The 26,327-nt window shown below is 42.8% G+C and overlaps 1 protein-coding gene across 1 annotated transcript in view; it reads right to left on the reverse strand.

The window, feature by feature from the left end:
* Positions 1-380: 380 nt before the first annotated feature.
* The window catches only part of LOC311102164 (von Willebrand factor A domain-containing protein 5A-like), a 40,769-nt gene continuing 14,822 nt past the window's right edge, over positions 381-26,327 (reverse strand). The window contains exons 10-23 of the mRNA XM_084143405.1: positions 24,369-24,448; positions 22,159-22,273; positions 21,845-22,003; positions 21,503-21,606; positions 11,169-11,386; positions 10,931-10,960; positions 10,649-10,768; positions 10,431-10,481; positions 10,229-10,246; positions 10,101-10,148; positions 9,868-9,903; positions 2,057-2,199; positions 1,616-1,739; positions 381-1,351 (exon numbers count right to left, since the gene is read on the reverse strand). Of these exons, the coding sequence (XP_083999531.1) occupies positions 1,272-1,351; positions 1,616-1,739; positions 2,057-2,199; positions 9,868-9,903; positions 10,101-10,148; positions 10,229-10,246; positions 10,431-10,481; positions 10,649-10,768; positions 10,931-10,960; positions 11,169-11,386; positions 21,503-21,606; positions 21,845-22,003; positions 22,159-22,273; positions 24,369-24,448 (1,326 nt within the window). The 3' untranslated portion in view covers positions 381-1,271. The remainder of the gene's footprint in view (positions 1,352-1,615; positions 1,740-2,056; positions 2,200-9,867; positions 9,904-10,100; positions 10,149-10,228; positions 10,247-10,430; positions 10,482-10,648; positions 10,769-10,930; positions 10,961-11,168; positions 11,387-21,502; positions 21,607-21,844; positions 22,004-22,158; positions 22,274-24,368; positions 24,449-26,327) is intronic.

Genomic DNA, 26,327 nt, shown 5'->3' on the forward strand with positions numbered 1-26,327 from the left:
ACTTAATTAGCATGGCTACCACAACATTCTGCAGCGATACGCCATCCCATCTGGTTTGGGCTTAGTGTGACTATCATTTGTTTTTTAACAGGACAATGACCCAACACACCTCCAGGCTGTGTAAGGGCTATTTTACCAAGAAGTGATGGAGTGCTGCATCAGATGACCTGGCCTCCACAATCCCCCGACTTCAACCCAATTGAGATGGTTTGGGATGAGTCGGACAGCAGAGTGAAGGAAAAGCAGTCAACAAGTGCTCAGCATATGTGGGAACTCCTTCAAGACTGTTGGAAAAGCCTTTCAGGTGAAGCTGTGTTATGATGAGTTTCTGGTGTTTAGAAGTTCAGGATGCAAGACAGTAAGTTACACAGAGGATATTTGATTCAATCATTATTTAATGTTTATAATAATGGATTCACAAACGGTGACTACGTGCTTAGCCTCTTGTCATATGAATGATTTCCATGCTTTCTCTCAGCTTATATACTGCTCTTCCAACCTATTTTTATCTTATCCAGTTGCTAACCATTATTGATTGTCACTCATCTACGACCATATCATTCCTTTCCTTGGTGTAGTGTGGCACCCTAGCCAGGCCATTCCATCCCGCACCAATCCTAAGATTAGCACCAGTGGCCCCCAATCTATCTTGGCACACTGACCTTCTATTCCTCACTCGTGACACCACTAACACATGGTGTGTCCCTGTTCATTGTCACTCATTCAGCTTAGGAGTTTACACACATTAATGAATATTGTATCATAAATCATCATATCAAGCTGCTTGAGAGAATGCCAAGAGTGTGCAAAGCTGTCATCAAGGCAAAGGGTAGCGATTTGAAGAATCTCAAATATAAAATATATTTTGATTTCTTTAACACTTTTTTGGTTACTACATGATTCCATATGTGTTATTTCATAGTTTTGAGGTCTTCACTATTATTCTACAAAGTAGAAAATAGTAAAAAAGAAAGAAAGAAAAACCCTTGAATGAGTAGGTGTGTCCAAACTTTTGACTGGTACTGTAGATTAATATTGATATGTTAATAACAACCAACACAATGAGATACATAAGTGTGCTAACAGTAAATTACAGTAGACTATTATAGGTTAGAGGTTGATAATTAGGCTTGTTCAGACCGGTACAGTTGCTAGCTCCACAGGTTGCTTGAAGCAGGTGACTAAAAGCAGGCAGGGAAGCGTGTGTATCTGACCCCAGGTAGAGTAGCAGGCGCATGGGGGACAGAGAGAGGACAGGCAGGGTGAACCTCTCAGAGCCCCAGGGTGTCTTTCTGCACCTGGCAACCCAGAAGGTTATTTCCAGCCTGGACACACTCGGACACACTGGCCACTGAAACACACAACATCACCAGAACAGGTATCATTATACTGTGGCATCATGGTGGCAAGGATGGGCAAAATGTATCTTCAACACTTGTTTGAATACAAAATACCACCAACATTGTATTGTGAATGATTATATAAAAAAAAACAAATATATTTGTCATTGGATCCCTACTAGGAAATTGCTTTCACCTAAACAACTTATTTCCAATCAGGGCAGATGAAGGACAAGAGTTTAGATGCCAGGACTATGAGAGTGAGCTATAGCTACCTTTCTGAGCCTGGATCCATGATGCTGCCTTCATGGCCAGAAACTGCCATTCCTCCTGAGCCTCCATCTTGAAACCATAGAGCCATACCAGGGCTAGAACCGTGGCCCACACCTCATGGTCCACCTGAGAGAGAGACGGAGAGAGAGCAAGAGAAAGACAGATGGAGAGACAGAGCGCGAGAGAGAGAGAGAGAGAGAGAGAGAGAGAGAGAGGAAAGAGGCAGAAGATAAGGACGCTGAGACATGGGTATTTTGGGGAGATTCAGTTCAATGGTCATCATGCCTTTGTCCAGAGCTGATGGTCTTTCTATAGAACACACGTGCAGATACTCTGTGTGAGTGCATCATCTTGCAGCATGCTCATCTGCAATATTTTCGGTTCATCTTGCTGCCTGTGGAAACGCCATATCACTGAGTGTCAGTTGAACTCTGTGGACCTACCTGTGCAGGCTTTGGCTTGGCCACCTCCTCCTCAGTCTTCCCCAGCACCTCAGCCAACGCTGGCTCCAGGACCCAGGAACCAGAGGCCTTCTGAAGGGAGATCAGCTGGAGGAGAGGGTCCCTCACAGGCTTAGAGGTTGGGGCTGGAGAGAAAAAGTTTGATGGGATGGGAAAACATAATCGAAATGCTTCCATAATGTACATGAATACCTCAACCCGAACCGTTGCAGTAAAATTATTGTGCTGTGTTGAGTAATAAAGTCACACTAAAAATAACAATTTAGGGAGCATCAAACAGTGTAACAATTTGCATGAATTTGGAATTAGGTTAACACAGTCATTAACACCAGTCCCAAATTAACTTATTCGTCACATTCAAGCATCATAATCTGAAAAACGGTCAATTGGTAATGTTTGTCGTATATTCCCTTAACACAAGTCTATCAATAACTGATCATAATAAAAAATTATAATTACAGTTTACTTCTATCGAAAATAAATCAATATTAATTATGTGATTCTAACACTTCTCTAAAAGCTATGAAATGTGAAAAGGATAAAGCTATAAACTGTATATTGTCGAGGGCTTCCGATGACGCAACTTAGGAAATTGCTGCCTGATTTTTCATACTGCACATCGATTGGGTATTTCCCTGCCCTAAATTCAACTATTTACTCTTAGCATTATATTAACTTACATTAAAATGAAAAGGGGAAGGTAGGAAAAGGTCGAGGTGCTACAACAATAGTCCGTAACAAGACAGGAGAAGCTATATTCGTGGATGAAAACAGAGATGGCTAATGCTAGCACAAACAAGCTAACAGCAGGAAAAGAACCCTCATTCTGTGAGGTGATAAAGGATGAATTACACGAGGCGCTTGCAGGCTTTCGACAGGAACTTCGAGAAGATGTACGAAAATAACTACATGAGTTCAACAAGGAAATTAACCAGAAACTCGTAAGAACTTCACAGCATATCTACAAGAATGGGGGTTGCAGAACAGCGCATTGGGATAACGGACACATTGAACACTACAGTGAAGGACGCACTTGTACAGTCTTTGAAAAGCCATCATGCACTACAGGCAAAAGTGACAGAACGCTAAGGTTTTTCACGTCGTAATAACATTAGACTTTATTCCGTGGCAGAGGGCGCAGAAAAAGACTCGATGCCCACATTCGTGGAGGGTCTATTCAAATAAATACTTGAAGAAGACACTGACATGGGACTCGAGAGAGAGCACACCAAGCTGTGGCCTCAAAACCACCCAGCGGCGCCCCACCAAGATCCATAGTTGTACGGTTCCTACAATTCTCAGTCAAAGAGAAAGTCCTCCGCGCAGCCTGGAAAAAGCCTGTTAACTTCCAAGTCCAACTAGTGTTCGTTTATCATGACTACGCGGGAGAGATACTGAAAAGAAGATAGGAATACACCCCCATCAAGAAAGCACTAAAAGAGAAGGGGATTCGCTTCTAAACACCATTCCCGGCAAAAAATCGTATATTTCTGGATAATGGCCCGGTTACATACGACCATGCAGACGAGGCGGCTGAGGACCTGAAGTCGAGGGGCATCCCAGTGCAGTATACCGCCAGGATAAAGGTGTCTAAACCGGTGGAAAGACTGGAGCAGGTCTTCCCATGGACCGTGGTCGGCGAGCAGAGTCGCGGAGAAAGAGGGAAGTCATCTCGGCAAGAGGACGTTCACATTCGAGAGAGACTCAGGCATTTCCAACGAGAAGATGGAAGACACTGAATCGGATTTAATAGTTACCGTGAGCTGTTAGACATATTGGGTTGTTACGGTTGACATTGCAATAGGTAAAACGTCTCCCCTATTTTCCGCCACTGCTGAGGAAGGCTGAGTAGCCAAATGTACGTGGCCTTTATGGACACATTATGTATGGTCACGTTAATAACATATCTATTAGCTAATGATGAATGACACTGTGACAACAGGGTGACAGAAGGGCATATCATGGCGAGGATTCATGATATGCACGCATTACCTATATATTTTTCTCTTGTAATTAACCGATGTGTGTAAGCGACGAAAAGGGTGCCCTTTTTATGTGTGGTTCCAACAGGTGTTGTCTGCGTCACGCATTTTGATATTTGAGCGAGGGGCCCCTCCAACGGGCATGCTCATCCCCTCAAACTCCAGAGGCATGAGACAGTCCTCCGACATGGGAGTCCAAATTACAAAGTATTTACCACTTTGGTTTACTTTTTTATTGTTCTTGTTTTTTCGTTCATTTTTAGGTTCATGTTCAGCAGGCTGTTATATGGTGCACAGGGTTTTTGGTTTATCGGGAATTGAAGGTCATAAGTCTCAATGTAAACTGACTGGTGAGTGCCATCAAGAGAAGTAAGGTAATAGCAAAGATGAAACGGGAGAGAGTTGACCTACTATTCTGGCAGTAAACTCACTTATCCCCCACTGAACACGAGAAACTCAAGAAAATGGGATATAGGAATACCGTTTTTTCTTCTTATAAAATGGGTAGAAGTGGCGTTGCAATCTTGATCCCAAATTCAGTTAATTTTGAGTTTATATCAGAAATAAAAGACAAGGAGGGGAGATTTACATTTGTTAAATGTAAACTGGATAACAAGTTACATTATTTAATGTATAGGCGCCTCCGGGGAGTGACATGGTCTTCTACAGGAAGGTGTTTGATTTAATTGCCACAGAAACCTCTGGCACTTATCTGTGGAGGGGATTTTGAACTCAAAATTGGACAGCACAAATCAAAATAGGAAAATGAGCCTGATTGCTAAAAAGATCAATAGGATATGACAGGATTTAGGACTGCTTGATGTATGGCGTGACATCCACATGTCAGATAAGTAATATACCTTTTACTCAGCCCGCCACACTGAATACAACAGATTAAGACTACTTTATCATGTACAGTGCAGATAGGCACAGGCTTAAGGATTGTAGGATCGGGCAGAGCGACTTATCAGATCGTAATGGAGTTTACCTAACTCTACACCTTGAGAGCAAACCAAGAAATACTCTATGGAGGCTTAATACAAGCATGCTGAATGATCCAGCATTCAAGGAATCAATAAAGACAGAATTGAACGTCTATCTGGAGAATAATGATAACGGGGAAGTATCTCCGGCTACATCGTGGGATGCAGCTAAGGCGGGTATCAGAGGGGAGATTATAGCCACATCATCTCCCAAGAAAAAGATTAAAGCACAGAAACTGTTGAAATTACAGGAAAAATGAGTAAGGTTAGAACGATCTCATACTCATTTCAAAGACCCTCTTATATTACGCGAGATTCAAAAGGTAAAACAGGAAATTGACAAGATTTATAGTGAAGAAGTAGAGAAAAAGCTCAGCTTCCTGAAACAAGGATATTACGAAGCAGGCTCAAAGGCAACACAATTACTAGCATGGAGTGTAAGAAAACAACTAGCACAAAATAACATTTTCTAAATAAAAGACCCCAAAACAAAGAAGATTACATGCAGATTAGATGAAATACAGAATGCATTTGAATCATACTATAAATATCTGTACAAGCAACCAGAGAAGGCAGATGCACAGACAATAGAGCATTTTTTAAACTCTTCATCTCCCCTCAATTGGGACAGAGCAAAATGATAAGACTTACTTCAGAAATAACCACTTCAGGAATTAATAATGCAATATCTCATCTAAAAGCAAACAGATCTCCAGGCACTGATGGCTTCCCTTCAGAATGGTTCAAAGCCTTCAGAGAACAACTAACACCTGGACTTCAGGCCTGTTTTAACTGGACTCTGCGGGAGGGGGATCCTCCACCATCGTGGAGAGGAGCCATAATGCAATGCAGAAAAAGCATTTGATTCAGTGGGATGGAATTATCTATTCCAAGTTATGGATAGATTTGGTTTCAACTAAGAAGTGATACAGTGCATCATAACATGTCCGACTGCTAGAATAAAGATCAAGGACATTTGTCACGAACCATAAGTCTAGAACGAGGGGCAAGACAAGGCTGTAATCTTTCACCCATGCTCTTCTCCTTGTACCTCGAACCATTAGCACAGGCAATAAGACAGGAGCCTAGAGGGAGTAACAGTAAGAGGCTGTGAACATTAGATATGCATGTATGCTGATGACATTCTCTTATTCCTTAAAGACCCAGGTTCAAGTGTACGTAGATTGATGGATGTTTTACAAACATTTGGAAGATATTCAGGGTGTGCTTAACGTACACCAGACCCAAGCCCTAGTATATAATTATACCCCACAGCAAGAGCTGAAGAGCAGATAGAACTTCCAGTGGACCTCTTCATCCATTAAATATCTTGGGAGTAAATCTACCAAAAGATACACCCAAACTCTACGACATGAATTACGCTCACATCAACAAGAAAATATATGATGACCTGGACAGGTGGAATTCACTTCCTTTGGATATTAGTAGTAGAATTGAAACAATCAAAATGAATATTGTTCTAATCACTGCCAATAGAAATCCCACGTAAACAGTATAGGGAATGGGATAAACGAATATCAAGATTTATCTGGAACAGTAAGAGGCCAAGCATTAGATATACAACATTACAATTACCAAAAAACAGGGTGGACGGAGTATGGCCTTACCAAGCCTAAAATAATATTTTGTGTCGGCCCAATTGAGACCTCTGGTGTGTTGGTGCAATTCAGAATACGAATCCAAATGGAAAGACATCGAGACTATTTTGACAGAGATACCCATCCAGTCAGTTTTGGGTAATAAGGACATGGCAATAGAAATATACAATAGACAAAATCTGTGGATTAATTTCCCTCTTAAGACATGGTTTAGGGTAGTTAAGCAAATTCATTTAGACAGAGAGGTCAAACTGCTGAGTTGGCCCACATACGACCCCAGCTTCATCCCTGCAATTCAGGATAGCAGATTTTAAAACAGTGGACGCAGAAAGGATCACATCATTTTGTACAATTATAAGGAATGGGGATCTAGAGAACTTCCAGGACCTAAGTAAAAAACATGGCTTGGATAAACAAGATTTTTACAGGTACAGTGAGGGAAAAAAGTTTTTGATCGCCTGCTGATTTTGTACGTTTGCCCACTGACAAAGACATGATCAGTCTATAATTTTAATAGTAGGTTTATTTGAACAGTGAGAAACAGAATAACAACAAAAAAATCCAGAAAAACGCATGTCAAAAATGTTATAAATTGATTTGCATTTTAAATGAGGGAAATAAGTATTTGACCCCTCTGCAAAACATGACTTAGTACTTGGTGGCAAAACCCTTGTTGGCAATCACAGAGGTCAGACGTTTCTTGTAGTTGACCACCAGGTTTGCACACATCTCAAGAGGGATCTTGTCCCACTCCTCTTTGCAGATCTTCACCAAGTCATTAAGGTTTCGAGGCCGACGTTTGGCAACTCGAACCTTCAACTCCCTCCACAGATTTTCTATGGGATTAAGGTCTGGAGACTGGCTAGGCCACTCCAGGTCCTTAATTTATTTCTTCTTGAGCCACTCCTTTGTTGCCTTGGCCGTGTGTTTTGGGTCATTGTCATGCTGGAATACCCATCCATGACCCATTTTCAATGCCCTGGCTGAGGGAAGGTGGTTCTCACCCAAGATTTGACGGTACATGGCCCTGTCCATCATCCCTTTGATGCGGTGAAGTTGTCCTGTCCCCTTAGCAGAAAAACACCCCCAAAGCATAATGTTTCCACCTCCATGTTTGACGGTGGGGATGGTGTTCTTGGGGTCATAGGCAGCATTCCTCCTCCTCCAAACACGGCAATTTGAGTTGATGCCAAAGAGCTCGATTTTGGTCTCATCTGACCACAACACTTTCACCCAGTTCTCCTCTGAATCATTCAGATGTTCATTGGCAAACTTCAGACGGCCCTATATATGTGCTTTCTTGAGCAGGGGGACCTTGCGGGCGCTGCAGGATTTCAGTCCTTCACGGCGTAGTGTGTTACCAATTGTTTTCTTGGTGACTATGGTCCCAGCTCCCTTGAGATCATTGACAAGATCCTCCTGTGTAGTTCTGGGCTGATTCCTCACCGTTCTCATGATCATTGCAAATCCACGAGGTGAGATCTTGCATGGAGCCCCAGGCCAAGGGAGATTGACAGTTATTTTGTGTTTCTTCCATTTGCGAATAATCGCACCAACTGTTGTCACCTTCTCACCAAGCTGCTTGGCGATGGTCTTGTAGCCCATTCCAGCCTTGTGTAGGTCTACAATCTTGTCCCTGACATCCTTGGAGAGCTCTTTGGTCTTGGCCATGGTGGAGAGTTTGGAATCTGATTGATTGATTGCTTCTGTGGACAGGTGTCTTTTATACAGGTAACAAGCTGAGATTAGGAGCACCCCCTTTAAGAGTGTGCTCCTAATCTCAGCTCGTTACCTGTTTAAAAGACACCTGGGAGCCAGAAATCTTTCTGATTGAGAGGGGGTCAAATACTTATTTCCCATTTTTGACATGCGTTTTTCTGGATTTTTTTGTTGTTATTCTGTCTCTCACTGTTCAAATAAACCTACCATTAAAATTATAGACTGATCATGTCTTTGTCAGTGGGCAAACGTACAAAATCAGCAGGGGATCAAAAACTTTTTTCCCTCACTGTACCTGTAAAAATCTTGTTTATCCAAGCCATGTTTTTTACTTAGGTCCTGGAAGTTCTCTAGATCCCCATTCCTTATAATTGTACAAAATGATGTGATGCCTTTCTGCGTCCACTGTTTTAAAATCTGCTATCCTGAATTGCAGGGATGAAGCTGGGGTCGTATGCGGGCCAACTCAGCAGTTTGACCTCTCTGTCTAAATGAATTTGCTTAACTACCCTAAACCATGTCTTAAGAGGGAAATTAATCCACAGATTTTGTCTATTGTATATTTCTATTGCCATGTCCTTATTACCCAAAACTGACTGGATGGGTATCTCTGTCAAAATAGTCTCGATGTCTTTCCATTTGGATTCGTATTCAGAGGGGGTCAAATACTTATTTCCCTCATTAAAATGCAAATCAATTAATAACATTTTTGACATGCGTTTTTTTCTGGATCTTTTTGTTGTTATTCTGTCTCTCACTGTTCAAATAAACCTTTCATTAAAATTATAGACTGATCAATTATTTGTCAATGGGCAAACGTACAAAATCAGCAGGGGATCAAATACTTTTTGTATTTGACAATTGACATTTGACATTTACATTTACAGTAAATGTCAATTGCAATTGACATTTACTGGGGATAAATAAGTTCTAACATTGGAAAAAATAATGGGTTTTGACGTAAAACAAACATTCATTTCATTTGTATTTGGGTGAAATACCTGATAACTTACACAATAGCAAAAAGTACCTGTTGAAGGGTCTACTGGCAGCCAGTAAAAAGGCTATCAATAGGAAGGCTACAAAAAGATCCTCCCACCGTGACACAATGGATAGATAATGTTAAAGAAATACACTATATGGAGCGTATGACCTTTGCTTTAAGAACTCATGAGGAGAGAGGTCAGGAATACTGGGAAAAATGGGTTTCGTACTTGAAAAAAGTATAATTCAAAGATGACGTTACTTTAGCTAATCTGATGAAAGTATGATGTGTGCTGTACCTGCCAGTCCTTTATTTTTTACTTTTTTTTAGTAGTTGTTGTTTTACTTAATTTTTAAGTGTTCTTCATGAACAACAAGGTATATGCATTTTTTTTTTATATTGTCAATTCAGCATTGTCAAATTCTATTATTATTTGAATTGTCCCTGAAATTAATAAAACATGTAGTTTCATCAAAACATGCAGACTTAAAATTTGAGTACATACAGTTGGAGTTGTCAGCCATGCCCATAGGACCACAATCTGCACAAAACATGAAAACAAGATCAACCTAATCCACAACCCAAATGATAAAGTGGTTAGATTTCCACCCACACCACCAATGGTATTACTTTAAAGAAGAATCAGACAATTCACCTTGTATGAGTACCTTGTATTGTTTGTTCAAATTAAATGGATCAGCAACAGTAACAAAGTAAGATTGGCAAAGTAGCACAAACCTGCTGCCATCGCAACTGGAGATGGTCCACAGCGTAAAAGGGTTGCAGCTAAGAAAATACATGAACATTCAAATGAGTATTTTGTTTTTTAAAAATCTAAATTTGAACAAAATGTGTAAATAACACACCTTGCTTAGAGAAGAATCCTACTTGCACCAGGACAGAATAAACCAGGAGGTATAAACCAGGAGGAATAAACCAGGAGGAATAAACCAGGAGGTAAAGGACAAAGAACAGTATTAGTTCTACATCAACTCAATCATTCTACATCAATCACACAAATTAAAACTTAATTCGTTTTTTAACTAAACAAGGTTAGTTTACACGTACCCTTCACCTTAGAGGTGAGCGAACCTTTGGCCTTCTTCTTAGCAGACATATCTTAATACAAATGAACAGTGATTGTATTAACAGGGTTTAGTATTAGTATGTTTATTATGAACTCATAAGTGATACTTGTGCATAATCAAAATATGGTCATGTGCTTGAATCATGCAAATTTGTATCTAAATCAAATATACTTTTTCTTTTACGCATCTTACACTTACTATTTGTTCCGACGTCAAACTCTGATGCAGCGCACTTAAGCTGATCAGCCCGGTCATCCAGTTCAGATAGTTTCATATCGCGATCAAGTACCTTACCCACACTACTGCTACAATCACAATCTGCACAAAACATGAACACAAGATCAACATAATCCACAACCCCAATTATAAAGTGGTTAGATTTCCACCCACACCACCAATGGTATTACTTTACAGAAGAATCAGACAATTCACCTTGTAACAGTAACAGTAACAAAGTAACAGTGGCAAAGTAGCACAAACCTGTCAGTACATATTCCCGTAGATAAAGCACTAAAAAAGAAGGGAAAAACACAGGTCACTGGGTTACAAACAAAGGTACACGCACAGAACACATTAATGACTAAACAATGACGACTCCGTCTTACACGTGCAGAGGGCACAGTTTGCGACACCACAGCTCGCGGTTACCACTTATTTAGCGCGGTTTACATATATACATAAAATAATTTCCTTGCCTCTCTGTAACACACACACTCACTCGGCGTGGGGACTTGTCTGCGTAGCAGCTGTCCTTGCAGGGCCTCTCCATCTCCTTTGTGGACAGCGATGAATGCAGTAAAGGCACTGCTCACTCCTGATTGGACGCTGAGCTCTACCACCTTCTCTTTCACTCCCTCCTTCTCCCCATCCTGCTCCCTCTCTTCCACCTCCAGGGATCGGATCAGGGTTCGAGCCCCCAGCCTGTGGACGGTCAGTCTGGAGAGGAGGGACAGAGAGAAGAAGAAGTGGGAAAAAGGAGAGAGAGAGAGAGACAGAGACAGAGACAGAGACAGAGAGAGAGAGAGAGAGAGAGAGAGAGAGAGAGAGAGAGAGAGAGGGGTTGAAGGTGGGAGGAGGGTTAGAGAGATTAAGTCGGTAGAGTGGGGGAGAGGAGGGTGATAGATTAATTAGTAATGACTAATTATTACACCCTGAAACTGTGTATAATGTGTGAGTGTAGGACCAGTAAAGGCTATGGCATTGAGCCACTATTTAGCAATGTGAGTAAGAGTCAGGCCAGACAACAAAGACAACTGAGAAACTAAGATAAAGAGGCCTCCCAATTTAGGGAGGGGAGAAACTGTTATGAAAACATGGTGCAGAATATTGTGAGAACGGCAATAACTGAGTAAAGCAGGGAGTAGGATATGTGTGTGTGTGTGTGTATGTATGTGTGTATGCATGTGTGTATATGTGTGTGTGTGTGAACTGAAGGTCAGTAGAGCAGTTTTAGAGTGGAAAACTACAGCCTGCCTACAGAGGGAAGGGATTTCTTTTTGTATGACGTATGAGTATAAAAGATGGACTCTGAAATTGTGATGGCAGAATTCTCAATGAATAAATATCTCTGACTATGCAGACCGGGACTCTGGCCGTTACTTAAATCCCAAAAGACTTACAACCTTTTGGGAGACGCACAGAGACACTAAAATAGTTTGTTAAATAATTCACATAACAGCTTGGTCCTTCTGAGCCGGACTCCAATACCCTGTTTCTGTCATTCCAGGTAACTCTGAAAACCGTCGACGGGCGAATGATACATTCGTAAATAGAAAGTCCTGCCCTTTGACATTAAGGGTTAAAACAGGCCAGAGGACACCTGATTAATGACAGAGACGGTGACGGAATCCAAACCTACATTGAATCTCGGCTGCAAGGATAAGGTCAGTAGTCTTTATTCATTAACTTGGTGAAATTGATTTGAGAACTTGCTAAAATATTGAAAAGTAGCAAATTGATCAATGCGTAGCCATTTTAAGTGAAATGTGGGGTTGACTGTCAGGAATTATCAAGATTGCATTGTGAGGATAGACTCCTCCGTAAAGTATGAGATAATTCTGGGGGACTAGTCAACCTGGTGGTGGGTCCGTAATGATTCACGGTAATAGGCCATTACCAAAAGAAACTACCCGGTGTTGAAATAGAAGGAACTATTAAAAGTACACCTATGGGATGTAACCTGTAAGAGATTATTGAGCAGTCAACAAATAATCCGGGTTAAACAAATACAAAAAGTACACCAGAAGGAATTAAAATAGCATGTGTGAGAAATAGAATATTAGTTAAGTCAAAAGTCACAAACAACTGTAGATTTTGCTGTAACTCTATCCGTTCTGGAGCCTTATAAACTCCAGGTTACCGATACAACACCAATAATCATGTAAGGTTGTATACGTGTGAGACCTAATGTTTGCTCAAAAGTCACATGAATAATTCCAGGTGGTTGTATAGAGGAGGGAGAACCCATTCCTGTTGTATGAGACTGTCAGGAATTATCAAGATTACATTGTGGGGATCAATCCCTCTGTAAAAGTATGAGATAATTCTGGGGGACTAGTCAAGACTACATATACAGGGAGAGGTGGTTGTATAGAGGAGGGAGAACCCATTCCTGTTGTATGAGACTGTCAGGAATTATCAAGATTACATTGTGGGGATCAATCCCTCTGTAAAAGTATGAGATAATTCTGGGGGACTAGTCAAGATTACATATACAGGAAGGGGTGATTCAAGGTGTTGTTGTGTGAAGCTATTTTGAATTACTTGTTAAATTGACTTGTTATATAGAAGAGGTGGCTAAGGGATTTTTAACAGTACCAACCATGGGGGGGCAAATCCTCACAAGAGGTCCCAGAATTTGCTGGGGACGAGAAATACTTGATGTAATTAAAATGGAATCCAGGGATAGAAGAAATCTCCATTATGTAACCAGGTGGAGGGAGAGGTAGGGTTTTGAGGGACGTCTAGACGCAGATAAACTCGAATCCATGCTTAAACAGATACATAAGGTGTGTAAAGGAGAAATAAGCAGTGAGAGAGAGAGAGAGTAGGAGGGGGCCAGTACCCACTGATAGCCTTACCTAATCTATTGGCGGGGAATGAAAGGGGCCCCAGCAACCTTAGATGTATACAGTAATAATAATAATATGCCATTTAGCAGACAGGCCATGAACACAGAGGACGTGGCCAGAGCGGTAGAAGGAATGACCCACCCCAAAACAGGAATAGTAAGGTTTGGGCTGCCGTTAGAGGGCAGTGGGTTTCAGGGGATGCCCAGAGGACACTTTTGCCATGGGCCGATTACGGAGAGTATGTTGGGAAAATAACTGAATTGTGTAATAGCCTCAGAGAGACATGCAATCCATCATGAGCAGAATAACAGACAGGACAGAGCCAAGAAAGAAGAGGAAGATGCAGAGTAACTAATTGCCACTCTGGGAGAGATGGCGGGTAGAACTAGAAACTTAGGAGAGAGAGGAGATAAGGCAGGAAGAAAAGAGAAGTGAGTGAGAGGGAAAGAGAAGTGAAGGTTGAGGTCTCCGTGCCTCCCCCAGAGCAGAGGGCAGAAAGGTTATATCCAAACTTGGCAGACCAGGCATGGAGAGAAAATCCAGATGATGAATACATAGGGAGGAGAAGGAGAGTGCAGGGGAATAATGTTGCCCCCCACCGGCCCCACCTCCCTATGAGGAAGAAGGGGCTGGAGGAGGAAGGGAAGATGAAGGTGAGGAAGAGCCAGAGGTAGAGGAGTACAGGACAAGAGCAGAGAAAGTCAGACAGGAGAGAAAAGAGAGAAAAGAGAGAAGAGAGAGAGAGAAGTCCATCCCCCAGCTTTGAGCGTGAGGAAGAGGAAGATAAGGCGTGACTAGTCCTTGAGGGAGAAATAGTAGACTCTAGTGGGGGGAAGACTAAGGAACCCTTTGATCCAAATTGTGAGGTGTTTGAATTGGCTACTATTGACTTAGCACTTCAACAGGAACAGAAACCTTATTTGACATTGACAGTAATGGGTATGAAAATTAAATTCCTTTGTGATACGGGAGCCTGCAGGACAGCAACCTGTGCAACAGACAAGCCAGATGGAGTCAGGATTGATGGGGAGAAAATCATAGTGCGATCTGCCTCTGGTCATCAATTTATTGAAAGGTTATCAGCCCCAATAACCCTAAAACATGACCAATCAGGATGAGAGGCAACCATACCCATCCTGATATCTAAGCTGTGTCGGGTAAATTTACTAGGACGTGATGTAATGACTAAATTGAATGTGGCTGTCATTTCCGCTGAGAGGGGAATGAAAGTACACATAGTCAGAGACAATATGGTGGTCTGTGGGGAAGGGGAGCCATGTTATTGGGATAGGCAATATTTGTTTAGGGGGGGAATAACTGATATTCCCCGAACCTTGATGGAACTTGCTGATGATGTAGTACCAGGCCCCACTAAAATGTCCCCGATGACCTACACTGTACTCTCTGGTATAACAAACACCCAGGTCCAGATGCAATCTATGAGAAAGCATTATTTAAAACCACAGAAAGGACTATAGCCTTGAAATGGTTTCACTATGACAACACCCACGCAGTAGTGGAGGTGGAAATAGGGCCCCAAAGTCAGAGACTGTTCAGGGAAATATGGAGCCCACATGTGTCCCTAGCAAAGGAGCCAGCAGAGGACTGGAAAGACATGGGCCAGTGGGTATCCAAGGGTAAGAGGATCACTGATTGGGTCAATATTGTGAGTGGCGATCAACACAGCCCATCCACAGATAGTACATTTAGATGAGAATAGCAGATGCTGCGGAGAGGAATACCTGTTGACAGAACAACAGGAGTCAGATTTAAAAGAAGTTCCAGAGCATTTGTGGTCCCGGGGTCCAGCAGACGTAGGATTAATAAAAGGGGTAATTCCAGTACAGGTGATACCCAAATCTAATCATAGGCCATATCAGAAGCAATGCCCTATGAAACCAGAAGCAATAAAAGGTTTGCAGTTTACCAAGAGCAGATTGGGAGGGACCTTGAGGGAGGGCCAATTCCCGGGGAGATAGTGAGGCCAGAAACAAAGGTGCAGTGTCCTGGAAATCACAGTCTGTTTTGTTTTTTTCAGTTCTGCTGGGAGTACATTGGATGATGGGGTTTTGTGTTGAATTAGAGACAGTGAGACTATTAGTCAATACCTAGGAGAGAAGAGAGGTTACGGTAGCAAAGACCGACAAGAAGGAAATGGAAATAGTGGAGACAGGAGTGAGTGGAAGTGTTACAATTGTGACAAAACGGGACATTTTGCTAGAGAATGTGAGGAACCGTGTAGTTACTGTGCAAGGAAAGGGCACCAGTTAAGAAACTGTAGGCAGAAGGGGAAGAGAGAAATCAGGAGTCCTCATGACCTGGCTGTTTGGTTGTTGTTTTTTAATTGGGGTTTTCAAATAAAAAACAACACACCTAGTATGATGTTTATAAAGCCTTGTTGTTTCAATTTTGGGGGGTTTTCAGCAGGTCAAGGGTGATAGGTCTTAGAGGAGCACACAGTGAATTTTATGGAGTTTTTTTGGTTTTGGCTGAGTTTGGGGTATATATGATTTCTTATGAGAATGAATGTCATGAGGATTAATGAACACTTGGGATAAGTAACATTTATTAAATATTTAGAATAATGGTAATGTTTGGTATACTATGGGATGGAATTTCAATTGCCTCTGAACTCTGTTTTAACTTTCTGGTGTTAGTTAATCATCCACACTGGTAAATTCTAAAGGCATGAGAGGAGGACTTTAAGATAGTTTATTTTACCAATAAATAAAAATAAGGGATGGCAATTGGATGATAAATTACCAATATTACCTAAGTGATTGTTAGGTAGGTGATACTATTGACACATGGGCAGTGACATGTGTCAAAAGGAGGGATGGATGGTAGAACAGATTAGACAACACTTTGTTGCACATGGGATTACTAATTATTTTTAAAAATATATGTTATCTGTGCTCAAAATAATCACCAGGGCAGACAAAGGGCACCTCAGGGTGGGTATCCTCCGGCTAAGTACCCTTTCCAGCAATTGGAAATGGATTTTATAGAGTTATCACGGAGTGAAGGGAAGAAATTTAGAGTAACCCCAGATGAAGATGGGTTATCCCCCTTTGAGAAAGTGTTTGGAAGACCTTACAGAATGCCACAGTTGGCAGGACCAGACAGGCAGACATAGAACTAGAGAGCACCCTAGCAGAACACGTGAGAAGGTAGTTTATTAACCACACCTGTATGTCAGAGGTTTTGTGCCCCACAGGTGAACTAAAGGAGAAGGTGACCCACTCTATCTAACCAGGAGACTGAAGCAGGCCTGGCGGGAAGGGCCCTACCAAGTACTGCCTTTGCCAGCAGAATAGCTGAGAGATCCATCTGGGTGCATGTCACTCACTGCAAAAAGGTAAACCCAGCTACACCTGACGAACAAACACAGAGTTAGGAGAAAGATCCGATCACCACTAGGGCTCGGGGGTTGGCTCCTTAACGAAGATTCCCTTACCCTGTCTGATCATCCCTGTGTGAGTTCGATAGAAGGTGAAGCAATGGGTTGGCCTCTGGCGTCTGACATGTTCTCAGGGCGAGGGTGGGGATTCACAGGTCTCCCGACGGTAGGTAGCTGTCTGATTGTGGGGGCCATATTCCTAACACACACGGACCCTCCTGTTTCAGCCAGGAGTGGTAGTTAACCTAACACAAGTTGAAAAGGCATAGGAGACAGCTAGACGTAGGGAAAGGGGAAATACTAGGGACTTTAGGGAAGGACATCACCATATGTATGTCACCATGTACATCCTGGGACTATGTAGTTGCTTATACCAAGCGGGGGGGGGGGATATGTCAATCTCCTTACACAGTTTAGGGACAGGTGTAGTATTGTGAAAGTAGGGAATTATCAGAAATGGCAGTGCGACCCATATAAGGGTAGGTACTGTCTGAAAGTCTGAATTACGCTAAAACAGGTAAAGGCTACGGATGAGGGAATGTGGTACATAGGATTTGACCGCAAATGTTGTGGAGACCCATTAGTGGCTTTCTGGGTAGTAATCAACCCAGCAGATGTTACAGACCTGACAAGTGAGATATCCTCTTCAACTGGGGCACCCTATAGAGTAAACCTCTCTGAGGGAGGTAGTGAGACCGGGGCCGTGGTGAAGATAGTGCAAACTATAGACCTGAAGGAAGTAGTACAGGTGGAGAGGGGGTATAGGGATCCTAACCTGTGGTTGGAATGGATTCAGTATACGGCAAGAACTATGTCTAAAGAGGACTGTTATGCCTGTAGGACAGCCAAACCAAGGTTAACAACTACTCCGTTCCCCTTGACAGGCTTTAACTCTCTGTCAGGTTCCATGCAAGCCACCTGGGAATGTGGTGAAAGAGTCTTGTAGTAACTTGCACTATCTGTATCCCCCGATAACAAAGTCATCCCGACCTGGGTTGCCTCCGTTTGAAGTCATAGGGGAGTCTTATTGTTTTTCTAGGACTAATAAGATAGGATACAGGGTAAGGCATCTTAGCTCCTGCTCCCACACAGAGAATATCACAACTAAAAGAGACCATGACTAATCTCTCCTCTTTGTTGCAGCCAGAGGATTTTAGGAACCAAAACCAGGCCCGTGCTGACATCTGATGGTTGTGTGGTGATAACTGATTGTGAACTCACCTACATACGCAAACAATCAAACGTGTCAGAGACTGGTGAGTTGTCACGTAGAAAGTAGAACCTCCTCCCGGGATCCTTTGATGAAAGGATATATTGATGGGATAGGAGTACCTCGAGGGGTTCCAGAACAATTCAAAGCTAGGAATCAGATCGCAGCTGGGTTTGAATCAAGTCTTTTCTGGTGGTCAACAATTAATAAAAACGTAGATTGGATGAATGATATTTACTATAACCAGCAAAGATTTATAAACCACACTCGTGATGCAATAAAGGGATTAGCTGAGCAGACAGCGGCAACTATCTTAATAGCATGGCAGAATAGAATAGCTTTAGATATGCTTTTGGCTGAGCGGGACGGGGTTTGTGTTCTGTTTGGATCTATGTGCTGTACTTTCATCCCCAAACAATACAGCACCGGACGGGTCCGTGACCAAAACGCTTCAGGGACTCAGCACGCTGGCAAACGAACTGGCTGAGAACTCTGGTATTGATAGCTCCATAAACGGTTAGTTTGATAACATATTTGGTAAATGGAAAACTATTGTTGTAACTATTCTGGGTGAAGTTATAGCTTCTATGGGTATACTTGTTCTTTGTGGATGTTGTCTTATTCCCTGTGTCTGAGGGTTGGTGAGCAAGGCGGTTTCCCAACAGATGGTGAGATACGGCCCAATCCCGGACTCCGACTGAAGGATATGACCTACCAGGCTTGGTGGAGGACGACGACGATCCAGATAGTTTGAGACTGGATGTTTTCCTAGAACTATAAATCTCTAGTTTAAAAGTTATTGTAATGATCTTTTGTGTATTAAAGTCTCGTTTTAAGTATGATGTACTAGTTACCATTGCTAAAAAGTAACGTTATGCTTTTAATCATGGGGTAACCCTGATGAACCTGTAATGTTTTAATATGCAAACCAACTTATATACTTCAATGAGTGTGATTCATTTCTATAACAACATATATTTTGTATGTGTGTAATATTTAGTCAAAGGGTGGAATTGATAGATTAATTAGTAATGACTAATTATTACACCCTGAAACTGTGTATAATGTGTGAGTGTAGGACCAGTAAAGGCTATGGCATTGAGCCACTATTTAGCAATGTGAGTAAGAGTCAGGCCAGACAACAAAGACAACTGAGAAACTAAGATAAAGAGGCCTCCCAATTTAGGGAGGGGAGAAACTGTTATGAAAACATGGTGCAGAATATTGTGAGAACAGCAATAACTGAGTAAAGCAGGGAGTAGGATATGTGTGTGTGTGTGTGTATGTATGTGTGTATGCATGTGTGTATATGTGTGTGTGTGTGAACTGAAGGTCAGTAGAGCAGTTTTAGAGTGGAAAACTACAGCCTGCCTACAGAGGGAAGGGATTTCTTTTTGTATTACATTTACATTTTACATTTTAGTCATTTAGCAGACGCTCTTATCCAGAGCGACTTACAGGAGCAATTGGGGTTAAGTGCCTTGCTCAAGGGCATGACGTATGAGTATAAAAGATGGACTCTGAAATTGTGATGGCAGAATTCTCAATGAATAAATATCTCTGACTATGCAGACCGGGACTCTGGCCGTTACTTAAATCCCAAAAGACTTACAACCTTTTGGGAGACGCACAGAGACACTAAAATAGTTTGTTAAATAATTCACATAACAGAGGGTTGATGATAAGATGGGGGTACCTACAGTACTAAATGTATCAAATCATACTACATACAGTTGAAGTCAGAAGTTTACATAGACTTAGGTTGGAGTCATTAAAACACGTTTTTTCAACCACTCCACAAATTTCTTGTTAACAAACTAGTTTTGGCAAGTTGGTTAGGACATCTACTTTGTGCATGACACAAGTAATTTTTCCAACAATTGTTTACAAACAGATTATTTGACTTATAATTCACTGTATCACAATTCCAGTGGGTCAGAAGTTAACATACACTAAGTTGACTGTGCCTTTAAAATTCCAGAAAATTATGTCATGGCTTTAGAAGCTTCTGATAGGCTAATTGACATTATTTGAGTCAATTGGAGGTGTACCTGTGGATGTATTTCAAGGCCTACCTTCAAACTCAGTGCCTCTTTGCTTGACATCATGGGAAAATCAAAAGAAAATCAGACAAGACCTCAGAAAAATAATTGTAGACCTCCACAAGTCTGGTTCATCCTTGGGAGCAATTTCCAAACGCCTGAAGGTACCACGTTCATCTGTCCAAACAATAGTACGCAAGTATAAACACCACGGGACCACGCAGACGACATACCGCTCAGGAAGGAGAAGCGTTCTGTCTCCTAGAGATTAACGTATTTTGGTGCGAAAAGTGCAAATCAATCCCAGAACATTAGCAAAGGACCTTGTGAAGATGCTGGAGGAAACAGGTACAAAAGTATCTATATCCACAGTAAAACGAGTCCTATATCGACATAGCCTGAAAGGCCACTCAGCAAGGAAGAAGCCACTGCTCCAAAACCGCCATAAAAAAGCCAGACTACGGTTTGCAACTGCACATGGGGACAAAGATCGTACTTTTTTGAGAAATGTCCTCTGGTCTGATGAAACAAAAATAGAACTGTTTGGCCCTAATGACCATCGTTATGGGGAACGCTGGCAAGCCGAAGAACACCATCCCAACCGTGAAGCACGGGGGTGGCAGCATCATGCTGTGGGGGTGCTTTGCTGCTTGGTCGCAAATGGGTCTTCCAAATGGCCAATGACCTCCAGCATACTTCCAAAGTTGTGGCAAAATGGCTTAAGGACAACAAAGTCAAGGTATTGGAGTGGCCATCACAAAGCCCTGACCTCAAACCTACAGAAAAGGTGTGGGCAGAACTGAAAAAGCGTGTGTGAGCAAGGAGGCCTACAAACCTGACTCAGTTATACCAGCTCTGTCAGGAGGAATGGGCCAAAATTCACCCAACTTATTGTGGGAAGCTTGTGGAAGGCTACCCGAAACGTTTGACCCAAGTTAAACAATTTAAGGGCAATGCTACCAAATACTAATTGAGTGTATGTAAACTTCTGACCCACTGGGAATGTGATGAAAGAAATAAAAGTTGAAATAAATAATTATCTCTAATATTATTCTGACATTTCACATTCTTAAAATAAAGTGGTGATCCCCAGCCTAAGACAGGACATTTTTACTAGGATTAAATGTCAGGAATTGTGAAAAACTGAGTTTAAATCTATTTGGCTAAGGTGTATGTAAACTTCCGACTTCAACTGTAACAGAAATGCATTAGAAGTGCTGGCATAGTTTCTGTTAATGGAACGTCATGGCAGTCTTGCCTGTAAATAGCGACACATTCCCTTAACGCATCTGACCAAGGCCTGCACAGTGTAAACAGTGTTGTTTTTACCCAGTGTCCTCTGCAGGCTTGAGACTGAAGCTCAGCTGGTTCTCAACAGGCTGCTCAGCCAGGCTGTACTTCACTGTCACTGAGCCCTCTGTGTCCCCTGAGCTCTGAGAGAGGGAGAGAAGGAGAGAGAGAAAGAGAGAGACAGACAGACAGACAGACAGACAGACAGAACGAGAGAACGAGAAAACAAGGAAATACAGGGTTGAGTTAAAGACGTGGACCGTGACCCAAAAAATGGTTGTCTTGCAAATAATGTATGACCTTCCCAGTGTCCTTTGAACATTGACACACTGTATGTTCAACAATATTAACACTCATAACAGTAGAAGGCAGAGCCCTCACCTCCCCAGTGAGCTGGGCATACAGAAGTGCCCTTTGACCCTGGAAGAGCACTCTGATTGGTGGAGATAGAGGGGTGACAGACACCTCCTTTGGGACATTCCACTTGACTGAGATGTCCACCACAGCAGGCTGCAGGGCAAACCGGAGGGACTGCATCACCTGAGGGAGGAGAGTGAAGGAGGGGCAGAGTAAAAAAAGGAAATAAAAAGGAAAGAGAAAAAGCAATAGAGAGAATAATGGAGGTGATGAAAATGTTTGTAACCAATACAACCCTCTCTTTACAGACACACACACACACTAATAAGCTCTCTTACTTTGGGCTGCATCCTGTCCTGTCCTGTGATAAACTGTGCATGCCCTCCGGCCTGTTTGGCCACCCCAGAGATGAGAGCAGTGCTGGCCCCCTCCCCAATCCCAAAGGAGAAGCACCTGGCATGGACACACCCAGGAAACAGTATTATTGTTGTGGTTGTTGTCAAATACCAAAATAAGGCTATCAACCAAATCCCTATTACTTGTATCATTTTCTTGTGCTTGTGGGCTGACTGAATTAAAACATAACTGTACAGGAAGAATCATCAAAACAAAAGCATTAATTTTCTCACAGGGGTGAAAAAACCCTAACCTACATAATTCTCCCACACTGCTGCTCACAGACAGGTTGGGTAGGTTTACTTTAGATTGGGTTTTACAAATAATATTTTGAGTCAAAAATACCAGTGGTTAGAGCCTTGTTGACATACACTTCCAGTCAAAAGTTTGGAAACTTCCACAACAGACCAACACAGTCAGAAACAATAGACAGCCAATCACTGTTAAGACACTGGCCCTTCAGAAGCTGGATCGGGTCTTGGGAACTGTGGACATCTACAGCAGCAGTCAAAAGTTTGGACACACCTACTCATTCAAGGGTTTTTCTTTATTTTTACTATTTTCTACATTGTAGAATAATAGAAGACATCAAAACTATGAAATAACATATATGGAAACATGTAGTAATCAAAAAAGTGTTAAGCAAATGAAAATATATTTTATATTTGAGATTCTTCAAATAGCCACCCTTTGCCTTCATGACAGCTTTGCACACTCTTGGCATTCTCTCAACCAGCTTCATGAGGTAGTCACCTGGAATGCATTTGAATTAACAGGTGTGCCTTCTTAAAAGTTAATATGTGGAATTTCTTTACTTCTTAATACGTTTGATCCAATCATTTGTGTTGTGACAAGGTGTGTGTGGGGGGAATGAAGGTCAGTCAATACGGAACATTTCAAGAACTTTGAAAGTTTCCTCAAGTGCAGTCACAAAAATCATCAAGCTCTATGATGAAACTGGCTCTCATGAGGACTGCCACAGGAATGGAAGACCCAGAGTTACCTCTGCTGCAGAATAAGTTCATTAGAGTTAACAGCCTCAGAAATTGCAGCCCAAATAAATACTTCACAGAGTTCAAGTAACAGACACATCTCTACATCAACTGTTCAGAGGGGACTGTGTGAATCAGGCCTTCATGGTCGAATTGCTGCAAAGAAACCACTACTAAAGGACACCAATAAGAAGAAGAGACCTGCTTGGGCCAAGAAACACGAGCAATGGACATTAGACCGGTGGAAATGTGTCGTTTGGTCTGGTGTCCAAATTTGAGATTTTTGCCTTAAAACCGGCGTGTCTTTGTGAGACGCGGTGTGGGTGAACGGATGAGCTCTGCATGTGTAGTTCCCACCGTAAAGCACGGAGGAGGAGATGTTATGGTGTGGGAGTGCTTTAATGGTGACACAGTCTGTGATTTATTTAGAATTCAAGGCACACTTAACCAGCATGGCTACCCCAGCATTCTGCAGCGATACGCCATCCCATCTGGTTTGGACTCAGTGGGACGATCATTTGTTTCTCAACAGGACAATGACCCAACACACTTCCAGGCTGTGTAAGGGCTATTTAACCAAGAAAGAGAGTGATGGAGCACTGCATCAGATGACCTGGCCTCCACAATTCCCCGACCTCAACCCAATTGAGATGGTTTGGGATGAGTCAGACGACAGAGTGGAGGAAAAGCAGCCAATAAGTGCTCAGCATATGTGAGAATTCCTTCAAGATTGTTGGTAAAGCATTCCAGGTGAAGCTGCTTGAGAGAATGCCAAGAGTGTGCAAAGCTGTCATCAAGGCAAAGGGTGGCTATTTGAAGAATCTCAAATATAAAATATATTTTGATTTGTTTAACACTTTTTTGGTTACTACATGATTCCATATGTGTTATTTCATAGTTTTGATGTCTTCACTATTATTCTACAATGTAAAAAATAGTACAAATAAAGAAAAACCCTTGAATGAGTAGGTGTGTCCAAATTCTTGACTGATACTGTAGTTTCCACTGGTTTACTTTCCAGACAGGTGCAATGGCCTCTGTAACAAACCCTCTATTAAAACCTGTTAGTGTAAATCTTTCAGGTGGGAGGTAACAGAGCTAGCTATGGGATCTCTGCCCCAAGTAGGTAATGATAGGGGAAACAGTGCTTGTGGGTCCACCTGTGAGAACCGGCGTTCGTCTTCACTAGATCCAGGACTTCCTTGGTGTTTCTCACCTCACCATCAGTGAACAAGAAGAGCTGAGGATGACAGAGGGTATGTTCATCATGTGTTAACGTTAAATAATGTATGTGCAGCCCTGAAGTATACTGACTATTTTTGGTTACTGGTTTCTCCAGTAACCAAAAAACACAGGTCTATTTGCTGTCCCAGTAAGCCAGGTGTGGTACTGCAAATACCACACTCAAAAGACACTGTTTGGTTGGGTGTAACTCTGTAACTAAACATGCCATTGGTTGGGTGTAACTCAGTAACTAAACATGCCATTGGTTGGGTGTAAGTCAGTAACTAAACATGCCATTGGTTGGCTGTAACTCTGTAACTAAACATGCCATCGGTTGGGTGTAACTCAGTAACTAAACATGCCATTGGTTGGGTGTAAGTCAGTAACTAAACATGCCATTGGTTGGCTGTAACTCTGTAACTAAACATGCCATTGGTTGGGTGTAACTCAGTAACTAAACATGCCATTGGTTGGGTGTAAGTCAGTAACTAAACATGCCATTGGTTGGGTGTAACTCTGTAACTAAACATGCCTAAAGCCCAAAAGGGAATTTCCTCTTGGTGTAAGATGTTGGTTGCCCCCATGGGAGACCCGGGTTCATATCTTGCATGTTACATTGGCGCCCAACATGGGGCGGGCTCTCGTGAGGGAGGGGGGAATGTAGCGGACATGAGTTAGTCATGGTCTTGTCATGAGGTAGCCCCGACTGCAAACTTCAAAACCAGTGTCTGGGGTCGGTCCAGTGTCTGGGGTCAGTTCATATCCCTCCCGCGTGTTACACATGGAAAGGTGGGAGGAGTTTCAGGTGTTTCAGGAGGAACCTGTATGAATCTCAGTGTGTAAGGTATGTAGAAGGCCAATGAATGAGTTGATTAGAGGTTAAAACAAATATTAAAGTGCCACTCCACAATAACTGACAGATTTTTTTAAACCACATTGTGGACCACTCAGATAGTTGAGACACTAAAAAACAAACCTAGTCAAACATGGTACAGTTGTTCCTTAGGCGTTGTCACGCTCGTTCATTAACGAGAAGGACCAAGGCGCAGCGTGATATGCATCCATATTTAGTTACGTATTGAACACATGACAAAACAACAAACGAAACGTGAAGTCCAAGGTAGACAAAATAACATACCTCAACGGAACAAGATCCCACACAGACTGGTGCCAAAAGGCTGCCTACGTATTGTCCCCAATCAGAGACAACGAGCTACAGCTGCCTCTGATTGGGAACCACCCTGGCCAACATAGATCTAAACGATCTAGAAACTAAACATAGAAATAAACACAACACAAAATATACACACCCTGACTCAACAAATAACCGTCCCCTGAGTCAGGGCGTGACAGTACTGCTCTGGATCTGGGGTGGAGCCGCTGACCGGAACTGGATCAGGCACCGGTGGAGCGGACTGCTCTGGCTCCGGAGTGGAGCCGCTGACCGGAGCTGGACTGGACCCCGGTGGAGCGGATTGCTCTGGCTCCGGAGTGGAGCAGCTGACCGGTGCCGGACCAGGCACCGGTGGAACAGGCCCGGGCAGTGCCGGACTGGACACACGCACCACTGGCTTGGTGCGGGGAGCAGGAACGGGCCGGACTGGGCTGACGACGCGCACCCCTGGCTTGGTGCGGGGAGCAGGAACGGGCCGGACTGGGCTGATGACGCGCACCACTGGCCTGGTGCGGGGAGCAGGAACGGACTGGGCTGACGACGCGCACCACTGGCTTGGTGCGGGGAGCAGGTACGGGCCGGACTGGGCTGACGACGCGCACCACTGGCTTGGTGCGGGGAGCAGGAACGGGCCGGATTGGGCTGACGATGCGCACCACTGGCTTGGTGTGGGGAGCAGGAACGGGCCGTACCGGACTGGCGACGCGCACCACTGGCCTGG

This window comes from Coregonus lavaretus (assembly GCF_964263955.1).
Source record: "Coregonus lavaretus genome assembly, chromosome: 26".
In the NCBI taxonomy this organism is placed as follows: Eukaryota; Metazoa; Chordata; class Actinopteri; order Salmoniformes; family Salmonidae; genus Coregonus; species Coregonus lavaretus.